Source organism: Eleutherodactylus coqui, chromosome 10 (genome assembly GCF_035609145.1).
Source record: "Eleutherodactylus coqui strain aEleCoq1 chromosome 10, aEleCoq1.hap1, whole genome shotgun sequence".
Taxonomy (NCBI): domain Eukaryota; kingdom Metazoa; phylum Chordata; class Amphibia; order Anura; family Eleutherodactylidae; genus Eleutherodactylus; species Eleutherodactylus coqui.
In genome coordinates this window covers 17,215,365-17,236,949 of record NC_089846.1, presented here as the reverse complement: position 1 = coordinate 17,236,949, position 21,585 = coordinate 17,215,365, and the positions used below count along the sequence as shown (strand labels likewise).

The 21,585-nt window shown below is 42.3% G+C and overlaps 2 protein-coding genes across 6 annotated transcripts in view; one reads left to right on the top strand and one right to left on the bottom strand.

Moving 5' to 3' along the window:
- RALGPS1 (Ral GEF with PH domain and SH3 binding motif 1) overlaps positions 1-21,585 on the top strand; it is a 429,351-nt gene that overhangs the window by 221,382 nt on the left and 186,384 nt on the right. The window lies entirely within an intron of this gene.
- Positions 1,447-21,585, bottom strand: part of ANGPTL2 (angiopoietin like 2) — a 35,035-nt gene continuing 14,896 nt past the window's right edge. The window contains exons 3-5 of the mRNA XM_066580398.1: positions 5,053-5,246; positions 4,561-4,831; positions 1,447-2,615 (exon numbers count right to left, since the gene is read on the bottom strand). Coding sequence (XP_066436495.1) covers positions 2,416-2,615; positions 4,561-4,831; positions 5,053-5,246 — 665 coding nt within the window. The 3' untranslated portion in view covers positions 1,447-2,415. The remainder of the gene's footprint in view (positions 2,616-4,560; positions 4,832-5,052; positions 5,247-21,585) is intronic.

Sequence of the window (21,585 nt, the reverse complement as noted above, 5' to 3'; positions counted from 1 at the left end):
GCTGTAAACTTTGTCTGTAGCTTAATGGACTGCCTCTCAATTTATGTTCCTCAAGCTCCATCAAAAGAGAAGGCTGCCCAAGAAATGTGGAAAGGTGCAGGGTTGTTGAAGATTTTATGCTTAGGAAGCTATTGTATCACAAATTAAGTTGCAAATTGCCATAACTCTTAGGTTCTCTTTAGCTGCTATTGGAATGGGGCTTACAGTCTGTATACTCGGATGTTCTCACTTATGTGGGATAATTGATGGGTAACCTCATTACAAACCTTGAAATGCCCAGAGAATAATAAAAGAGCACCTGAGGTCCTGAACCGATTCTATTACTTTCTTGCATGTTACGGTGCTGAGCCAGCACTTTCTTCAGCTATGACTGCTGTACTTTGGTAGTTTTTAGGTACTGAATTAACAACAGCTGGAAAGTGGCTGCAATAGCTTCATTACAGAACAATGAAGAAGACCAGTAATCCTAAATAAGTCTGCATGTAGTAAAACGTGAACGTTAGTCCATACCGACCTGATCCTGTAACTCCCCAGCCTTTATTTGATGTTACATGAAAACTGATCTTATTAGTAGGTTGGAGTCCCCGGGGTTAGAAATAGTCTGCTTTTTAATCCCAGAAACGCTCCCTGGTATGTGTCTGGTACTGCAGCTAAGCCCATTCATTTATGGCACGATTTCCCAAACTCTAGTCCTCACGACTCCTCAACAGGTCAGGATGTAGGACATATCCTATAGAGAGAACGCCTTGGCAATATCTAAGGCACAGACAGTAATAACATCACTTGTGCAATACTGAGGAGATCCTGAAAACATGACCTGTTGGGGGGTTGTTAGGACTGGAGTTTGGGAAGCATTGATTTATTGGACTGAGCTGTGTTACCAGACACGGCCTTTGGACATTAGAGGTGCTGTTTCTGGGGCAAAAGCAGATACTTTTCTAAACAACCCTTTATGGTAATTAAGTATCTCCCTGAACCCTCGTGCATACCTCTATAAATGATATGGGTCACAAAATTGTTTTAGGACAGACGGGGTTTAAGCTGGGTTTATCGTATTATGCATTTTTGTTACATTGTTAACATGTTGTTTTTGTTTTGTTTGATGAACTCCTATTGAGAGACACGAAGCTTTGGTTTTAGCAGCAGAGACTCGGTCAATCGGATCTTTCTCTAGCATCAAGTATTCAGTTGTGGAATGCAGTGTAGCTACAAAGGATGCCTCCTATAGTTGTCAATCACAAAATCAAAGCTTTTTCATCAAATGCCCCAGAACTGCTTTGCAGACAATTAAAATGTGAGATCCTCCACAAATTTCAGAGCCATTTTATATTGAACTGTTTATTAATTACATGGTAACCAGTAAATGTCTTCAGTATTGTGGTATAAATTCTCTTTTTTTTTTTTATGGTATTTTTCTTGGAAATTTAGAATAAATATGATGCTGTAGAAATCATACAAATTTATTTGCAAATGCATGATTTTTAATAGAAAAAAAGTTTATTCATTTATAGTTCTTCAAATACCATTAAATATGTCTGGGGCACCCATCGTTTGCCTGCAAAGGTGGATACCTCAATTTTAAAGCATGTAGGTTAGAAACTGATTTTCGACATGTCAGATTTTCAGTGAGGAGCGCTGTTTGGGGGTAATGTATATTTATTGTGTGTTACTGCAAAAATAGATATTTACATAGTACTCAAAATACTGTACAGGTAGGTTGTTTGGTTATAGCAAAACGTGTAGTTCCCTGATGAAGAATAGATGTTGTAGAGGTCACAAAATAGAGGGGATACAGTACATTGTGAGTCCATGAGCGGACTGATATAATAAGTGTGTGTGGTAGCTTCCTGTAGTTGGGATACCCCATTAGTGTAGCCCCAACATATAGTTTATTACAGTATGTATTCTCTTTGCCATAATTGGTAAGTTAACATAAAGCAACGTAGTGAAAGCAGAATCAGCTTAGCATTTACATTGTCTGCTATATAAATTTCATTGGAGGCATCTTCCTGTGTCAAGATAATCCAAACAGATAATACAAGATGTATCTCAGTACATAGTACTTTAAAATATCCTAAGCTATGGTCTACATATGTGACATATAGAGCTAGGCTTCTATTGCATATGTTTTCTAGGGGCTGGTTTTGGTTGAGAGAAAGGCAAAAAAAAAGTAAAAGTTCATGGAATTCAGGGCAGTGGAGTTTGTTTTTGGTAAGACTTAAGAATGTTCCTGCTGCTGTAATCAAGGTCATATAACGAATAGACAATTGCACATCGTCTTACAGTACTGGTGGATAGTTCAGTCTACGTATCTGTCAATGAGATCTCCAACAGTTTCTGCAAGGAAAATGACTACAGTACAGTTTCCAATAGTTGAAGAAGTCTTTGTTTATAACATTACATACAGTCCTGTTTTCAGTGGAAGGTATTGGGGTTGGGCCTGATCATCATAACCACTTTCTTTAATGAGTAGGAACCACCTCGGAACTCAGCCCAGTAAACACCATCTTGATAACGGCTGCGGTAATGTCCTCCCCTGTACCAGACTCCATTGAGGTTGGAGTGGGCGCAGGCATTATACCACCACCCACCTTTCTGGTAATGGGCACAATTACCTAGAAGACAACAAAAATAATTGCTAAGGTTATAACAAATATATTTACGGGGCTTTTCAAAAATAAAATAGTTGGCCATTAAACTTTTAGAAAATTTCTGGCATATCATTAATGCAATCTTAACACATGGGCCTGTTGGGCACTGGCCCAGGCCCCCCCCCCCCCCCCCCACAAGCATAGGGGCCTCCATACTAACCCATGTATGTTAACATTTCAATGCACCTGGCTCCATATGAACTTGGCTCCAATCTGTCTATGCCATGTGTGAAGACTTTAATTTTGTAACTTTCTGTTTCATTTTCAAATTACTCATAATTCCTTTTGCAAATTGCCCATAATCATATTATAAATTATCCATAATTTCTCTAATAAAAAAGAGATTTCCCACTGAATGGATGAGTGGATCATCTTGTGAAGCGCAGTACATCTTCTCATTACTTTCTAGTGTAAAGTAGCCTGGCACAATGAACAAAAAGACGTCTACAGTGCCAGAGGAAAATGGACCCTAGAGACTAAAGGCCCATTTACATGGAGCGATGATCGCTCAAAAATCGCTAAAAAGCGATCATTTGAGCAATAATCGTTGCGTCTAAACGTGCGTCCATCGTGCACTTTTCGTGCACTACTAGCTGATCGTTAAATTCAGTCTAACCTAAAAATCGTCGTTCAGCCTTATTAGCAGTTCTTCAAGGGTAGTGCTGATAGCATTGTTTCCCGCTGGAGAACAAAAGAACTGAAAGCTGATAAGAGCCCTCCGGCTATTAACTGCTTTCAGCTAAGGCTTCATTTGTACATTTAATTGCTCTTAAGTAGCTGAGTAGCTACTTAATAGTTTATGCAAAATGATCACTCAGAGCTGTCGCTCAAACTATCTTTGAGCCATCATCACTTCGTGTAAATGGGCCTTTAGACTTCCGGTTCTCCGGTCTAGATCGCCGGTTACTAACTCGCTCGTCATCCTGAGTTTTCTCGATGTCGTTCTGTGTCTGCCGCATCCCCATATAATATATATTTTCAGATGAATAACCCTTTAATAATATTGATTAGTTGTTGCACAGCATGTTTTCAATGTTTTAACACTGATTTTTTTGTAAGTGCCAATAAAATAAATGTTTAATTTTATCGACCATTTACATTTTTTGTCCCGTGAGTAGTCGTCGGGGCCCCAGTACACTGTTTTTCCTGGGGGCCCATTATGGGGTTAAGACTGCACTGCATGTCATAGTGACATGTCAGAAGTTTTGATCATGGGGGAACTACATGTCCACACCTCCATTAATCGGTTAAACAAAGGGGCTGAAGTGCTTATCTGAGCTCTGCGCTGAATCTGCTCTTTTTGGCTCTCCTTGCAGCAGGGTATGGGTTTAGTAGAGGCTGCACTCTGCTCACTGAAAAGGTACAGCACTCAGTTGAGTCTTTTTGCTTCTTTGTGTTAGCAGTTGGTGGGGGTCTCAGCAGCCAGACCCCAGCTCATCAAAACATATGACATGTCAAAACTTTTCTAAAAGTTTACCTACACTTTTAGGCTTTTTTCACACGAGCATTGCGATTTTCAGCTGCTCGCATTGTGGCCGAAATCGCATGAACGGAAGAAAGCCACGACCAAATCATGGCTAAATCTCCAGTTTTCTCGCCTGTTCACACCGCCGGGCTGCAGCATACATACGACACAGCCTGGAATTTCTTTGGGCAAGGGGGAGAATGCAGTTTGAATGCTCTGTACGAGCGCTGACGACCTTAGCGGTGACGTCGGGGCTCAAGCTGTTGTTTAAAATACTGTCGACCCGTGTAAAAGGGTATTAACAGTTCGGTTTCCCACCTGCAACATTTATCACCTATCTGGGCAATTGAAGTGTTCTATGCTAGGAAACCCCTGTTTACAGAAGGGATACTTAAGTAGTTTGGGGCATTATGTGGTCAACCAGCACAAAAACGATATCTTTACCTGTATATACATCATGGTCTCTATCCAAGGTAGTGAACTGTTTGCCATTGTGCCATGTAAAAGAGTCCCCAGCATTGCCATTATACCGCCCCACCCTAAGCTTGTAAAATTCACTTTCTGGTTCCAGACGGAAGCTAGCATACTCTGCGAAGACCTTGCGGCTATTCCAGTCCTCCATGGTGATTAGTAGCTTGTAATTGGCTTGATTTGTTAGCCAGTAGATATTCTCAAGTCCCAGCCAGTATTCTCCATCAATGTTACCAAATCCTTGCTGTGAGGGGAAACAAAAAGAGTCAGAATCTCCCGTCCCGACTTCAGTATATTCTCTTTTATGTATCTCTCCTTATTTTTCTTATAGTAGACAAGCAATCTTTAGTGCTAGACAAGCAATGTATGTACTACTAGTATAGCATTACGATGCTACCCCACTAAAAAGGGGGAACATCTCAATAGTCAAAGCCCTAAAATCGAAAAACAAAAAGCAATTCTCACCTTGTACGTCTCCCAGTTTCTGAAGAAGTTGACAGACCCATCCACCCTTTTCTGGATGACGGTCCAACCACCAGGGTCATGTCTTTGATCACACCATACTTGCATCAATCGGTTGGTGTTTTCTGGCTTCACCAAATATATGCCACTTGTGTCATGCCCATCTTCCAGTGCTTGCAGGCAGTCTTTCCATGGGCCTAGAATAAACAGAGAACATCTTTAATAGCTGTAATAATTAACCACAGTTGTCTGTTCCATGACAAGTAACCAAAGAATTGTGGATTCATTCACTTGCCAAAAAAAAGTTATCTGCTTAGTTGTATTGGCTTTTGAGTATATTGTGATAACCTCGTGTTGCATGTGTTTGCATAGGGTTGGATCCTGTTTGTAGAACAAAGCCGGTGGAAAATCCAGTTTATGTTAAGATTGTTATCAAAGGTCCGGCCGCCTTGTTTTTGTTATTGAGGGGGCAACTACATCTAAAAAAAAAAAAATGTAAGGTCTGCTTTTATTAAAAAAAACACACAAAGTTGCATGTGGTATTGGTTTTAGACGGTTACTATTTCCTTCATTCTTTTATCATTTGACAAAATTGGAGGTAGGCAGATGCTTAAGACGGGCCCTTCAAGGAGAAGAGGGGAGACAAAAAACCAGTGTGGCAGATTTACTAATCCTACAGTGTAAGAATGCTCAAAATGTATCATAATGGTTCATACTGGGGGGTGAATTTGGCAAGATCTGCATACACTTTTATCTAACTTCATACCTTTCATTAGTGCACAAATTTTGGCACATGATGCTGCATTTCAGCGATGCTCCTTTCCCACTAACCCACAGTCCTTTGTTGAGGGAAGCGTAATGCATTCTTCTTTTTGCTGCAGTTCCTTCTTGCTATGATACTAATATGCACTAAATTCTGGTGCATTTTACAACGAAGTGTAGGTGAAAACAGAGTAAATGTGCTGGAATGTTCAAGGATTTAGCTCCCAGTTTAGAGGAACATTTGGATACTATGAGACAAAATTCTTAAAGGAACTAGATCACCAAAGGTTTTGGTATTAATTAAAACTAGATAGAGAAACATTTTCCATTTTACTAATAATATTTCCTGATTGTAAAATTCTTTATTCTGTTGTCTATTTATGACCATGGGGGCTGCCATCTTACTTGAGCTACATTCAACAGCATTTAGAGCTTTTAGAATGATGCCTTACAGCAGCTTCATGGGCCATTCACACAATGGATGGGAGGGGACCCATTGACTTGTATGGGAGTCTATTTTAGGCATGTTCGGTGACCTGTGCAGGCGCGATTTTACAGGGAGGGGCAGTAGATGTTCATAGCTGATCACCAGTTTTGAATGGTGAATCCTGTGTTTATTTATTCCTCTCAGTATAATTCTGCCTGTGATGTTAGTGGGATGACTGCTGCAAAGGTTTCTCTACAGAACAGGACGAATCAGCTTAGTATTAGGCTTTGTGTTCAGTGTAAAAAAAAATTGCAAGATTTTAGGACTTTTTAAAAAAATATAGTGACCAAAATGAAAAAAAAAACACCAAAAATTAACTTCACTTTAAATGGGTTATTTGGGGAAATATACTTATTCAAATCCAGTCTAACTTCAGCGGTATCAGCGACTCTACTTATGGCCCGACTCTGATATCAGGCCATGTGATATAGATTTTCCTCCCCCTGAGTCGGTTATGTACTAAGCTAACCCCTTTCACAGTTGATACTGAGACAGAGAAAGAGAAAGGGAATGCTTAGCTTTTGAAAATCAGCCTGACAGTCAGCCCCCCTGCAAGCATGTCACTAACACACTGAAGGGGCAAGATGATCTGTATCACGTGATCTGCGGTTGAAACCAGGTCCAAAGCAGAGATAACAGTAACATTAGACCCAGATTGAATTTAGGTAAGTATATTTTAATGGATAGTCACTTTAATTACGTAATATGTTTAGTGAGGGGCCTGAGGGGCAGAGCGTTGCACATGGATTTTCCCTTTAGCGGTTTTTCGTCCTGTTATGCTCCACCCCTTGAAGCCCAGACATAACACAATGTATCCATTTTACTCGAACTGTTCCTTTAAGGGATATAATGTGCAATGACAGTTTTTTTTTCTTCTTTCCTATCTGGCAAAGTAATTTTCTGGAAATTGATATTGAGTGCCAGGACAAACGAGACAGAATGAACCAAGGTGCAGATATGGGACGCAGCACTGAGAACACTTCAGACCACAGTTAATGTTCTTTCCACAGACCAGACTTCCTGGTTAAATTTATGTCTTCAAGACAGAATTCATTTTGATCCAGACCCTCCAGTATGATGGAAAATCAGATACATGGCTGATAATCGGCGAGAACTGTTTTTACAGTGTTCGGGAAATGTTGCTGTCCTTAAATTGTTTACACTGGAATGAATTGTAAGATGAAGTGGGTTTTGTCCAGTCTAATACCTGCCTGGAACGGAGTGAAAAGACTATCAGGTTATCCTACAAGTTTAGCAATACCTATATCTTCAATGATCCGAGTCCGCGGCTTGCTGCCACCAAGGCAATATAAATATCATACAGAACTTGGGGGATTTTTTTTATGTCTCTTTGAATTATCTCAGTGATGCTTAAAGTTCGCACTGCATCAAGAGCTTGAGGCGCAGAGGGTAAAACAGATGACATTTTTTTAAATCTAGACTAAGTCACCCCATTTCTTTTCCCCTACTAAGATCCCCTTTCTTCTTGGTTTCTTCACAGGTAAAAAAGTAATCAAGCTACGTTAACCAATTAGGCTATGTTCACACCTGCGTTAGGGAACCCTATCACAGCAGGAAAGAGGAATTCCCTGGCTGGATGGATTCATGTTATGACAGAACTGAGTGGTGCCAAATGGACCCCATTTACTATAATGGGGTCTGGTCTGTTCGATTTTCCTTCAGCTGTCTGTCATTTTACCAGATGAAAAAATCCTTCATGCCAGATTTGCAACAAAGCCTTTGAGCGGACGCTCTGAACGCAGTTGTGAACATAGCCCTATATATTTTTTATAATATTGACTTCTTGAAATAGCAAGAAAAATGTATACTGTATGGTTTAGGCTCATTAAATATTTGTAAGCATTTCTAGGCTATATATAAGGTCAATATGTATGCTGGAAATGGGTAATTGTATATTTTACACGTGGAACCTTACACTTTAGGAAACATCGAAAGTTAATTAGAAAACACAATCCACCATAACAGACAACATTCCTAATTATCACTAATTATTCTCTTTAACACCAAGAAACCTTCATAGATTAATGGAGATATGTACAAGTCAGGCCACATTTTTCATAAAACAACTTTTCTGCATCTTCTGAGCACCTTACAAATGTCGATGTGGCCATACACAATAAATAGCTGTTGGCTGAATGCTTATTTCTCATCAGGACAAAGGGATCGGACATATTGAAATCCAGCATGCCCGACCCTTTCTCCCCCCCCCCCCCCCCCCCCCAGATCTGCTGTTGAGAGTTGGGACACTCTATAGATGGTTGGTCAGTCCTGCCAAAATCATCACATTCAACCAGTACATCTACCATGTATGGTCCCCCTTCATGCGTATAGCCGTGTGCACAGAGGAACCTGAAGTGCTAATGGCCCGTACTACAGACCTGTGGACACTCCATGTGCCAACATTTGGTGCCGGTTACAGATAGTTTCCTATAAAAGCAATGCTTCTTGTGGAAAATATCTCTGTAATAAGACAATCAATGGAAAAATGTATTTGTCGGATAACGAGGGGAAAACCACTGTGTGAAATCAGAGGCATATGGAAGTCAGGAGAGCTCCGTAGATATTTGTTGTTGGCACTAAAGTCCCTCAATATGTGATATATTCAGCTAGTTAAATGGAACAAAATTGGTTGGTCTCTTTCAGAGACTTTGGACAGGAGTGGAAGCGTCCAACCTCCTTAATGTCGAAGGTCACGAAGACTGAAATTATTAATTGACTATGGCTTTAGAATGCCTGTTGTTGCTAAACTTCTCGGATTTAGGTGGGTTTCTAGGGTTGGCCAACATTTGCCTCATTGGCTGTAGCAGTCATGTGTTGTAGATGTGAAATCATTGCTGCATTTACTGGGTGAGTATTGCGTCTATTATTTTTTTATATAACCCCCCACCCCCTTTCCTTTGGGAAAATGAGTCCCCATCCTGTAATACATCTTTAGTTCATGATCTATGAGGCCATTAACAAGCAGCATGGCTTAAAGTTCTTGGGCCTTCCTTCTGACAAGGTCAAGACCGCTTGGGAATTCTCACATCCTGTTTACTTCGAATAAAAGAGGTTGAGGACAAAATAAAAAATACAAGAAAAAATACCGAATCTAAGAACTGTAAGCGGTACTGAAAACTATTTGTTGTTGTATAAATGAAATCACTTTGTTCCCAATTAGAGGTTGTGACGTTATTCTTGTTAGTAGTTCAGCCGTGTAACACAAATCCCTCAAACTAACAGTCTGTGTGCGGGGATGTGAGCTCATGTTTTGGTGGCAGTTGCAAGGAATGTAATCTCCTGGCAAGTCTCTTTGTCATGAAGATGGTTTAGTCAGTGATCAGCGGTGAGTTCTGAAGTGTCCGGTGGCTACGCTATTTTATGTTGAGGCAGCATATTCCTGTATTTTGCTGCAGGATATTCCTCAGCATTGAGGCATTCTTTAAGAGGATAATCCCAGATATAAGGATCCATATTAATTTACATCCATCCTAGTTTTGGCTTTATACCACCAAGTTATTGGAGAGTCTCTAGTTATGTTGTGCTGCTGTAATGGCTTTGCTAAACTCGACTAGTATAGTAAGTGACCCGCATGTCTGATTACAACCAGGTTGGCAGCCGAGAGAAAACTATAGAAGACGTGTTCTTATTGCTGGGTTACATACAGTACTACTAATACAATAGGAGTAAGAAATCTGCCATATCTGAGTAAGTTTGGATGCCAGATCGTAGGCAAATCCAGTTTTAAGGCTATGGTTAGAAGAAGCGTGTTTGAATGCGGTGGTATGTATCTTCAGAAATCTGTGAGCTCTCTAGTCATACACGGTGGGTATGTTAAGTTTAAAGGTCCATTTGCAAGACGTGGTCCATTGTAACCAGTGGCAATCGACAAAACTTGTTTATCGGCACTCGTTTACTGCTACTCACATGACAGAGGAATGTTAGTATGGGGACAAACAAGAATATGTGTGATTGTCCCCATGTCACTCACCTGACATCTGCCTGTTTACATGGGGATGTTCAGCTCACCAGGGAACAATTTTATGGTAGCACAAAATACACACATAGCCGATGAATGAGTGTTTGCTCGTTCGTCGGCTGGTTGTGGGCATATTTATGCCCCCTGATGTTTGGGTGAACGTTTTTGCCCAATCATTGGGCCATGTAAAAGCCCCTCAACAAGTAACCATAGAGCCTCATGGTGGAATTGGGAATGGAGTCCCTTTCCACCATGACCACCTTCAGAACCAAATGACATGAGAAACATATCAGAATTTCTGTCTCTACTACATTCTGTCGTCTTTTCTTTGATTTCCCATTGATCTTCCCTTGGGTGAAGTGTCAACCACTTTTCATATACCAGCCTTAAACCCAAGTACATTGGAGTAACACACTTCCTAATAAATTTGGTGCATCCTTGCTTCTATGTGTGCCATACATTCAAATCTACACCAGCTATGAACAGATGTAGATTGGCACTATAATCTGACAGTTTAATCTAGTAAATGTGTTGCCCTTCACCCCCCCCCCCCTCCATCTAGTAAGTCTGCCCATTTTCTTGAAAAGTAACGAGCATCGGAAAATCTAAAGAAAAGTTGCAAACTTCAGTGTTAGTTTTCCACACGCCATATTAACAGAAAACTGGTGCCGAGTTATTCGATAAATCCCCCCACCCCCAATATAAAATACCTACTAATTAACTAAGTCCAATTTGTCTGATATAGGACATTAGTTTGTAAGGGGGCTAATACGAATAATACATTTAGTAGTGTTATATACATGATGGGTAATAAAACCCTCATGCTGTATATTCTCATTATTCCTAAAGGCTTTTTCGATTCTTGAGGAGGACATTTTTCCTGCTTACATTTAGATTGTTTACATTTATTCCACTACTAAATGTCTTTTCTAATAATTGTATCCATATTTTAGAGACCCCAAAGGAGAATTTATGTATTAAACAACCACTTAACAAAGTTGTCCTCTAGAATAATAGCTATGTAGCCGTATGCTTCATTGTTGGCACGTTTCCAAGTAAGGAGATGATGAAGGTTATAGGTCATCTGCCAAAATAACAATCATTATCTTACTGTATCGGAATAAGTTCATTATACATAAAGCATCTATTCACTCATCCTTAAAGTCTACTTTTATAAAAGGAGTAATATATTCTTGATTTCCTAGCCCCTATCTGCCTTCATGACTTGGAGTCCTCTAGCTCCAGGCTGCCTGCCACATACATCGCTAGCAGTTAATTTTTACATCTTTCCTTGTAAATTACTATTATTGCCTTTTCTCCTTCCTATATGGCCCCATATTTCATTGTCAGGCTACTAATGCCTGCACTAAAATTCACCGCAAAAGTCCCTCATCTCCGCTTGCAGAACCTGCAGCGCCGCTTTGCTTCCAGCTCTTGTAGGTTTTATACGGCAGCGTCGTTGTCTAACAGAAAATTGGCTCCTTCATCTTGTCCTTACCGGACACCCCATCTGTTCACTAATATGTGCAGGAAATTCATAGCACAATTCTGGCTCCGGGCCCCAGAGCTGCCGCTTGGCAGATTGTTCTATAATCTGCCCTTCCTTGCTCACTCTGTCCATGGGTGATGTCCCAAAACACAGCTCAATAGAACAGCATGGAGCTTGTGTCTGGAATGCATTTCCACGGGCGGCTTACTGAGAGCAAAACAGATCTAATGTATCCTGCTTAGTATTGCTTTCTCCATTCTGAGAACATGTCAGTAAATTGTCAGTTTTGATCCAGTTTGGGATTATCATCCTCTACAAGTCTAGAACGTTAGATAGACTGGTTTGCAATCATGCTCTATGTAAAGAAGTCATACTTCCCAGCAAAACACCTGTCCAGGGGACGTTTTCTCTTTTCTTTTGTGCTATGTAATAACTTATTGTGCAGGTGATGTAGTAGGAAAAAAGGATGATATCCACCAAATATTAACTTTCTCAGTTGGTATTGGTCCATTTACTATTGGACATAGACCGCATACTGGCCCTGCGCAAAAAAGGGCCCTTGTTATGAAGCAGCTGGTTTGTTGAGCATGAAGTGCTCATTATGGGGCTCTTGTCTGTGGTGGTTTGTAGGTCACCGACATTTGAGTCCTTAGGAAGTCCTGTTAATTTTTATTTAAGGTGGTGGCGTTGGACCACTTTGCCTCTGGGACGTCTTTGTTGCTGCACTTATGTCCATCAGCTTTGTCCTCCACCGGTTCTTACACTGAACTGTAAAGGGTAAAGGTACTCCTACAAATTAGATGGAGTTTGGCTAAACCCAGCGATTTTAATGGGGTTGACCGCCCTTTTTAAAGAGGTTGTACCAGAATTGCAAGTTAGCCCCTATCCACAGGATAGAAATAGCTTGCTGATTATTGGGGGTCTCACCACTGAGACCCTTTCCCATCTCAAGAATGGTGAGCCTGTATCCCCCTCTGCCTGCCACTGTGGGATCGCTTCTCCCCTTGCAGTGACATCAGAATGAATGGAGTGCCAGCTGAACATGCACACTTAATACTCCATTCATTTCAATGGGGCTGATGGAAATACCTAAGTGCTTGCCGCTCGGCTATCTATGACAGTCACATTGAAAATGGATGAAGCGCTTGCAAGACTAACGCTCCTCTGCAATTTCTTCCTCAGGGGATACCTTGCTGATTGTGGGGGGGTCTCACTATCTCATGGATAGAGGATAACTTGTAATTCAGCTACAACCCCGTTAATGTGCATGGGGATGGATGGCAGCTACCGGGGAAAGAAGGACTCTGTATGATTGATTTCAAGTTGCCTAGTTCTTTGTTCTTATTGCCGATACATTAAGCCCCGGCCAGAGGTGTCTAGCAGCGGCTTATTCCCCTCTCTCCATTGATATACATGTGTATACGGAGGTTAGGAGGTGTAGTTGTTGGTTGAATGATTGTTCCGCTGACAGCAACCTTAATGCACCTGAAACCCTACTAACTCAGCTGAGACTAAGTGGAACTATCTGACACTCCTTCTAATGTTGCCTTGATACTGCATGAGGTCCCTACAGAAAACAACAGGGGGCGTAGTATTTTTTTAGACCTCTGCAAGTAATGGTCCTTTTAGACTGGTCGAATTCTCGGCTCAGTATAACCAGAGCTGATTGACATATGGGCCATACACATAACACACATGTGTTCATCTGACAGCTACATCCCCCAGCCTCCCCATAGGCATGCACACTCAGCCGCACACCCGTTTCACCCTCGTTTTATGGCGAAGTGGTAATAAAACATTGCCTTTGTCTTTATTACTACCATTGGAGTTTGGAGCTTGGGTCTTGCTTTCATGTTGCCTCCACGTGCTTCCAGTATTCCCACTTGGCCACATCTACGGCTACTTCATTTTTATGTGCTTTGGCTGCGTATCTGATGTTGTAATAACACCTCTGTGTGTGGTCCCCCGCAGTAGGTCATTGTTTTGGGTGCGGAATCAAATACTCTTGAGTTTCTATAGACATAGCACAACAAATTACCTCTGCTGCCACATGGAAAGTGAACGTAACCAGTGCGGAGGTTTGTGCAGCCAGATTACATTATTGTTGGACTTTAGATGCGTTTAGAGTTTAAATATTGTGTGTTGGAAAAGGTTTTCTCTCCTTTTTTCTAGCCCAGAATTTGTCTTTCTGTCAGTTTTATTGTTCTGTGTGTTGAGGCGATGTGCTGCTTGTTGCACCGCTATGTAATCTCTGACAACCTGATGCAACATGAAGACAAGGTTCATAGATTCAATTCAGTAACCCATTTAGTGTAAATCGTGAATTGTAAGAACCGTTCTAAATGGGGCTTCAAAGAACTAATATGCAATGTGCTGTGTCTGGCATAGCGACCTTCATGTGAACAAACGATGCCACACAAAACCCATGGACTGATGTGGCACGAAGGCTGGAAACTCCAAGTGAAGCATGGTCAGCAGAAAATGTACTGGTTTATTAGCTGGTGGTCCTTCTGTACATGCCATGAAAAGTGAGCTATTGGGTTGTTTTGAGATTTTCTCCTTTCCATGCCCTGTTTGTGCCCTGAACATTAGGCCTTCCGGGAGGGCAAGGAACTCCGTGAATGCTTTTAGTTTACAGTTTTCAGCTGTTCTACGGACTAGGGCAGATATTACACAGAAATTGTGCAGAAATGCTGAAGAGTCTGATCTTTGCCAAGGATATAATCTGCAGCCGTTCTGCACCAAAATCCGCATGTAAGGCAGGTCAATTTTAGGCAAATTTGTTTATGGCAGATTTTGACACCATTTGTGAATCCACCATAACCGAGCTCCGAACAACTATTGTACCCTAGTCATCATGTGAAAAAATATCAGAAGTTTGCTGTCATTCTGAATTTGACATTTTCTAGTCCTTTCTGCCTTGTACGGACTGGGTTATTTCTTGGCCCTGAAAGGAATAAAGCATTATAGTTGGGACTCTGTTACAGGTTTTGCATTGGGGCCCAGGAGCTTCAAGTTACGCCTCTGCATTAAAGGGGTTGTCCCGCGCCGAAACGGGTTGTTTTTTTTTTTCAACCCCCCCCCCCCATTCGGCGCGAGACAACCCCGATGCAGGGACTTAAAAAAAAAACCGCACAGCGCTTACCTGAATCCCCGCGCTCCGGTGACTTCTTACTTACCGGTTGAAGATGGCCGCCGGATTCTTCTCCCTCGGTGGACCGCACCTCCTGATTGGCTGGAATCGGCACGTGACGGGGCGGAGCTACACGGAGCCCCATTGAGAAAAGAAGAAGACCCGGACTGCGCAAGCGCGGCTAATTTGGCCATTAGACGCTGAAAATTAGTCGGCTCCATGGAAACGAGGACGCTAGCAACGGAGCAGGTAAGTGAAAAACTTCTTATAACTTCTGTATGGCTCATAATTAATGCACAATGTACATTACAAAGTGCATTAATATGGCCATACAGAAGTGTATAGACCCACTTGCTGCCGCGGGACAACCCCTTTAAGTGGTTAAGAGAGGTTGGGGGGCCCCAAGGTAAACTTTTACACTCAGGCCTGTGAGCCTTTAGCTACGCCCCTGTCATCATGGAAAGCTTGAGAAACATTGTCTTCCATCTAACCTCTTGTTCATGTGTCTGTTCTGTTTCATTCTGACAGCATAAACCCCACCATGACTTTTGGGACTCCCTGTATTGTGATGGAAGTAATCCGTGTCTCTTGACGCACATTTTGGAACGCAGCGATTTCTTCTAGCTTTTGCAGCACTGACTTTCAACATGTTGATTGACAGCCCTGCTTGGCTTGACTTTTATCCAGAAGCTGCTGGAAATTTTAACCCTGGTGACGAACGCCGTGCCTCCCATGTTAGGTCAAAACATTCAAACCTCTGAAGCCTGGTGGGTCAATTCTCCCTTCCTGCCAAATTCTTCTTCCCCAGGGGTTCCTTGCAGCCCACGATAATTGTGATCATGTCTTATACTGCCGATTAAGAAAATAAAGAATTGCAACAGTGATCTGAAGTCTAGAAACTTGGCGGATTCAAGTAAGAGAGACTTGGAGTTTCTGGTAATCTTCTTAGCCTCTGGCGTTGAGGAGATGCACTTCAGCTGAGGTCAGTCCACGTGGACTAATGGATCTTCCCGCCAAAGGCATTCCGTTTTCGACACTGAATAAATATCTCTAATTGGAATGTATAAACTCCAAACTGGAAGTAGGAAAAACGCTGGAAGCTGCACGTTTGTAGAATAGCACACATCTCTGCAGGTTATACAAGGCTTATGGCTGGGTTCTCCATATACGTCAGCTGCATAAGGATCCTTCAGGGGATATCTTTTTGGATGGGGAAAGCATTAGTCTGCTGTGGAAAGTATGTCCTCATTGTCTGACTTCATACGGTGCTTAATTCATCTGAGAGTAGTTTCAATGCCTACATGAAATGCATCAATGCATCCAGACTATGAATAGTAAACAAGGCGGACTGAAGCTAGAACTCGGAGGGCTATGTTACCCTTGGTTATCCAAGACTTGTAACAGTCTTCAGATTCTCCTACATAGGTAGAAAGGTTCTGCTATCTTTGAGGGAAAGAGATGGGAATAGACTCAATGGTCTTGTTTTTTGCACCTGTGCTTTGAATTTATGGTACTACATAATAGCCGAGAAATGCAAAACTAAAAGTGCTGTTTTGGTTTGAAAAATGTAACCCATTAGGGAAATTTGTGTTTAATAGAGGTCCTGCATTCAGCAGACTCGTTTATTAGCCAGATGAGCTATAATGAGCATTTTTCCATCTGGAGGCCTCGGCACTTTCATGCGTTAAAGGCAGGGCGGCCCATTGCTTATAGGGGTTATTCCAACATTGAAAGTTATTTCCTATCTATAGGATAGTGGATAACTGATGGGGTCTGACACGGCGATCCTCATGATCATGGCTTTCTCGAGCGTCCCTAAATGAAAGGCGCTCTCGTTGCTCTTGCACTATCACTTTATTCTTTTTTTATGTGACTGCAAGCGATAGCAAAGCACTTTTGCTTGTATATCTCCTAGCAGTCCCATAGAGAGGTGATTGGAGCGACAGAATTGATGCTTGGCCATTGCTCCATTCACACAGGAATGAGGAACCCCCATTTTCAGAAGGGATGGAAATCCCAGTGGGTGTCCCTGTGGATAGGGGATGACTTTAAATCTTGGAATAACACCTTTAATTTTTCCTACGGTGATATTGCAGGGAGCTCCACTACAATTTTTCAGCTGCAGCCTGTATATCCTAGCGGTAGGACACCCCGCAATCAGCTTATCATTGAGAAATATTTCAACAAAAGTAGAGGACAGTTCATATAGTCTCCAAAATTGTAAATTATAAAAAAAAAAGTGAAGCTGACCGTCCAGAATTACTGATTTTGTGCTTGCAGATCAAAGAGATTCCAGCACTTGATCATGCACAGATATAAAAGTAATCTTTATTCTGTCATTCAAAACATTTAAAGTATGTAGCATGTTATGGTTTAGGTGGTTTTCTACATGGAACATTTTATATTTGTTACGTGTGCTGCTGAGACATGTTGTACTACTGTGCTTCCAGCAGCACAGCACTCTCAGGGTTAATGATTGAGCTGGCTGGGTGTGGTACTTCCTGCTAGCCAATCTCCTGGGTCTGTGCTCACATATAAACCCAGCTCTGGTCAGTCTGAAGCTGGTCTTGTACTGTTTGGATGTATATGTCCTGTTCCTGTTGCAAGCTTGCTGTGTGATCTGTGTCTTGCTGGTTCATGTCTGTTTGTACGTTTAAATTCTGTCAGTTTTGTGTTAGCTTGCTGTGTGTCCTGCAATCTGTGTTGTGTCCTGTTTCAGCATGTGTTGAACTGTGTCTGGCTCTGCTGGACTCCTGGTTAGCGTAGGGACTAGCAGTATAACCAGGAGCCGTGAAGTGGCCTGCTAGCTTTCAACATCTTGTACAAAATGTCAACCAATACCTGGTATTTATATTCAGCCTCCTATCTGCTATTAGTGTTTGCATTGTGGCTGCTCTATGCTGTGTATTCTGGCTCTGTGTGTCCTGTTGTACAGTCCCTGTCATGTGGCATGTGAATGCGTCCTGTTCTAGTGCATGGCTCCTAGGATCAGCTAGGGCCCGGATCTGAAGACCGATGGGCTGCCCTTATTGGGGCAATTTCCCCACTTAGGTAGGGCCATGCCATTCCTCCCCTGTAGCACAGGGTCAGTTTGCCAGAAACCCGTGTGCGTACCCAGTTCATTCCGGTCACGATCGTGTGGGCCCCGTGCTTACTTTGCCCACACGATCGTAACAATATTGGTCCCTTTTTAACATTCTTAGTAGCTGTAAGGAAATTTTTCCTCAGTGCTTGTAAGGAAATAATTTATTTAAGTGTGTAGGGCGATTTTCAAAATGTGATTGTTCCCAGCAAGAGAAACCAAGTAACCTTGTAGATATGATACCTTTTAATGGCTAACAAAAGTACATGATACTATAGCGAGCTTTCAAACCTATTCAGGATTCTTCTTCAGGCATAATGGAGTAGATCTGATGAGACACTATATATATATCAAGGCACAGACATGATATGATTAATTTGCACATAAAAAAATATATTTTTACCAGAAAGGACGAGTGGAGAAATAAATACCGTATTTTTCGCTTCATAAGACACCCCCCCCGTTTTAGAGCGGGAAAATAGGGGGAAAAAATTTTGAACTTACCCAGGGACAGCGCGGGGTTAGTGCCGGGCGACAGAGCTAAATAAATCGCGTTCGCTCGTTAAATTCGCGATCGCGCTAAAAAAGGCAATCGGAACAAATTTTCGGCACATTCGCTTTAAAGCGAGAAATACGGTACTTAAAGGGGTTTTCCAGGGAAATACTATTGATAACCTATCCTCAGAATAGGTCATCACTAGTTGATTGGCCTGGGTCCGTCACTGGGGACCCCAACCGGGCAGCTGAGCGGGCGCAAGCTGTCAGCGCCGCAATAACACAGAAGTTGGAGTGGAAGCCTCCGCGCGGACCTCCGTGTAGTGGCCGGCGCTTGTAACTTCAGGCACAGCTCTCATTGAAATCGGTGAGAGCCGTGTCTGTAGTTACAAGCAGCGGTCACTATAAGGAGGTCAGCCCGGAGGCTTCCGCTCTGACCTCTGTGTATTTGGAGTGGAAGTCTCTGCACCGACGTCCCATGTAATGGCTGACGCTTGTAAGTGCAGGCACGGCTCTCATTAATTTCAAGTTACAAGCATCACTACACGGAGGTCAACGCTGAGCCTTCCACTCTGACCTTTGTGTATTTGCGGCACTAACAGCATGCGCCCACTCAGCTGATCGGCCGGGGTCCCAAGTGACGAACTGTGACCAATTAACTATTGATGACCTATCCTGATAGTTTATCAAGCGTATTCTCCCTGGAAAACCTCTTTAAATAGTCCACTGATAAAGATATGAAAGTTTTATGGTCTCTGAATTAGTGCTAGGGGGTCACCAGGCCAGCAGTGTTATCTCTGCTATAGATTTCTCATACTTCCCAGCCACAAATGAATCATCTTGAAGAATTTAGGCCTCTGTTGAAAAGCGTTAAAAGTTTGGGCTATTTTCACAAACAGCGGTTTCTTATAAAAACAGCCGTGCAGTTTTTGATGTAGCTTTTTTTTTTCTTTTAATAATCCAAAGGCAGAAGTGGATCCAGCATTAGGGAGAAGTAGAAGTCTTTCCTTTATATTTACTTTTTAGATCCACCTTCTATCTCATTCTGGCTTTGGCTCCAAAAACTCCAAGAAAAACGGCCCAAAAATCCCGCTCAGACGAAGTTTAGTGCGCTTACGTCCTGTCTTTGGCATAGACTGGCTGTGATTGTTACCCACATACAAAGCCTACAATATTCCATATTAAAACCTGCTCTTTGTTTAATCCTCTTTCCAAACACCAATATTTTTGCCAGTGTGCTTGGACATAGTTCAGAGGTTGGCAATTCTCTGAGACTTTTTAATTATGTGTCCTAATTAATTTCAATTTCCAGAAAGCCCGCTGCAAGCAATGTCTGTCTTCTCAATAAGCTCAGACAGATGCTTTCCTAAACGTTTCCCTTTTTAATGATAATGGAAAATTATACAAAACAATATTGTGTGGAACCTCGCAAAAAGCAAAGAAAATGAATCTGTAATGTTTCCATCTGTCAAATCTATTTACAAACTTTTGCTGCCTTAAGAGGCGGCTGGAGTTTAAGTGGGTAATCTGGTTAGGCAACGGCGCTGTCAGAAGTGTTTATTCACCGGTTGCCCTGGATACGACCTATAAGCATTCCAGCACCACAGGTCAGGCATGCTCAGTAGGAGCGAATGGGGATGGCTGCTTTTCTCTACAGCTTTCAGGATCAGATTGCTGACCAATAGCAGGGAAGCAAACAGGAAGGAAGTACAGAGCAGGGAATTGTGAGAACAAGCTGCATATAACCAGGGATGTGGCGGCCAGCTTGGAAAGTAGCAATGCAGGGAAACATCAGAAATTGAGGGCTGCGCATAATGAGCTGTGCATAAACATGACGCAAATGCATCTGGAATTTTTGAAAATTCACTTCATAACCGTAATATCCCTTTTAAGCTGCAATGTAATGGCCTCGGATGGCAAGACCGTTCATCTAATCACGCCACAACTGCAATCGTTTGCATATCTGTCTGAGATGTAACTGCATACCGAGCTTTGCAGCAAAACTGCAACTTCTTCTGGGGGCGTTTTTTTGTTTTTTTTTTTACAAAGAGTGTGAAGATGTTCTGATATAACTCTTAGGTATCAAACAACGGTACAGGACCCTTACATTAAGGCTATTGTTATGGTAAACTGCATTTGGCAATTAGACCCTCTAATACTATCCCAAAGCACCAGGCAGGGGTGCCACTTATGTCCCCTCCTTCTGTGAGCGGTCTTTATTAAACCACACTTATCTGCAGGCCAGCAGGTCTCTTGTAAAATATGAAGAGTTCTCGGAGTCAAGGGGGTAATAATGGTGCCTCCTAAGGTCACATGCAGTAATCCTCAGGATAGGCAATCAATAGTAGATTGGCAGGGGCCAGCTGCCCAGGACCCTGCTAATCAGTTGTTTACTGAGCTGATTTAAACAGGAAGCAGACAGCTCCGTTCCCCCTTCCCTGTTAGGCAGACCCCTGCTGATCTACTATTGATGGCCTATCCTGTGGATTGGACATCAATAGTTTACAACTGGACAGCCCCTTTTAATACAACAGATTATTCAGTAATTTCAACATAAGGATCCTTACCGAGTACACACATGAGATCATTTAAAGGAGATGTCCCGCGCCGAAACGGGTTTTTTTTTTTTTAAACCCCCCCCCCGTTCGGCGCGAGACAACCCCGATGCAGGGGTTAAAAAAACCACCCGCACAGCGCTTACCTGAATCCCGGCGGTCCGGTGACTTCAATACTTACCGCTGAAGATGGCCGCCGGGATCCTCTATCTTCGTGGACCGCAGCTCTTCTGTGCGGTCCACTGCCGATTCCAGCCTCCTGATTGGCTGGAATCGGCACGTGACGGGGCGGAGCTACACGGAGCCGCTCTGAGCCCCATAGAGAACAGCAGAAGACCCGGACTGCGCAAGCGCGGCTAATTTGGCCATCGGAGGCCAAAAATTAGTCGGCACCATGGAGACGAGGACGCTAGCAACGGAGCAGGTAAGTAAAAAACTTTTTATAACTTCTGTATGGCTCATAATTAATGCACAATGTATATTACAAAGTGCATTATTATGGCCATACAGAAGTGTATAACCCCACTTGCTGCCTCGGGACATCTCCTTTAATG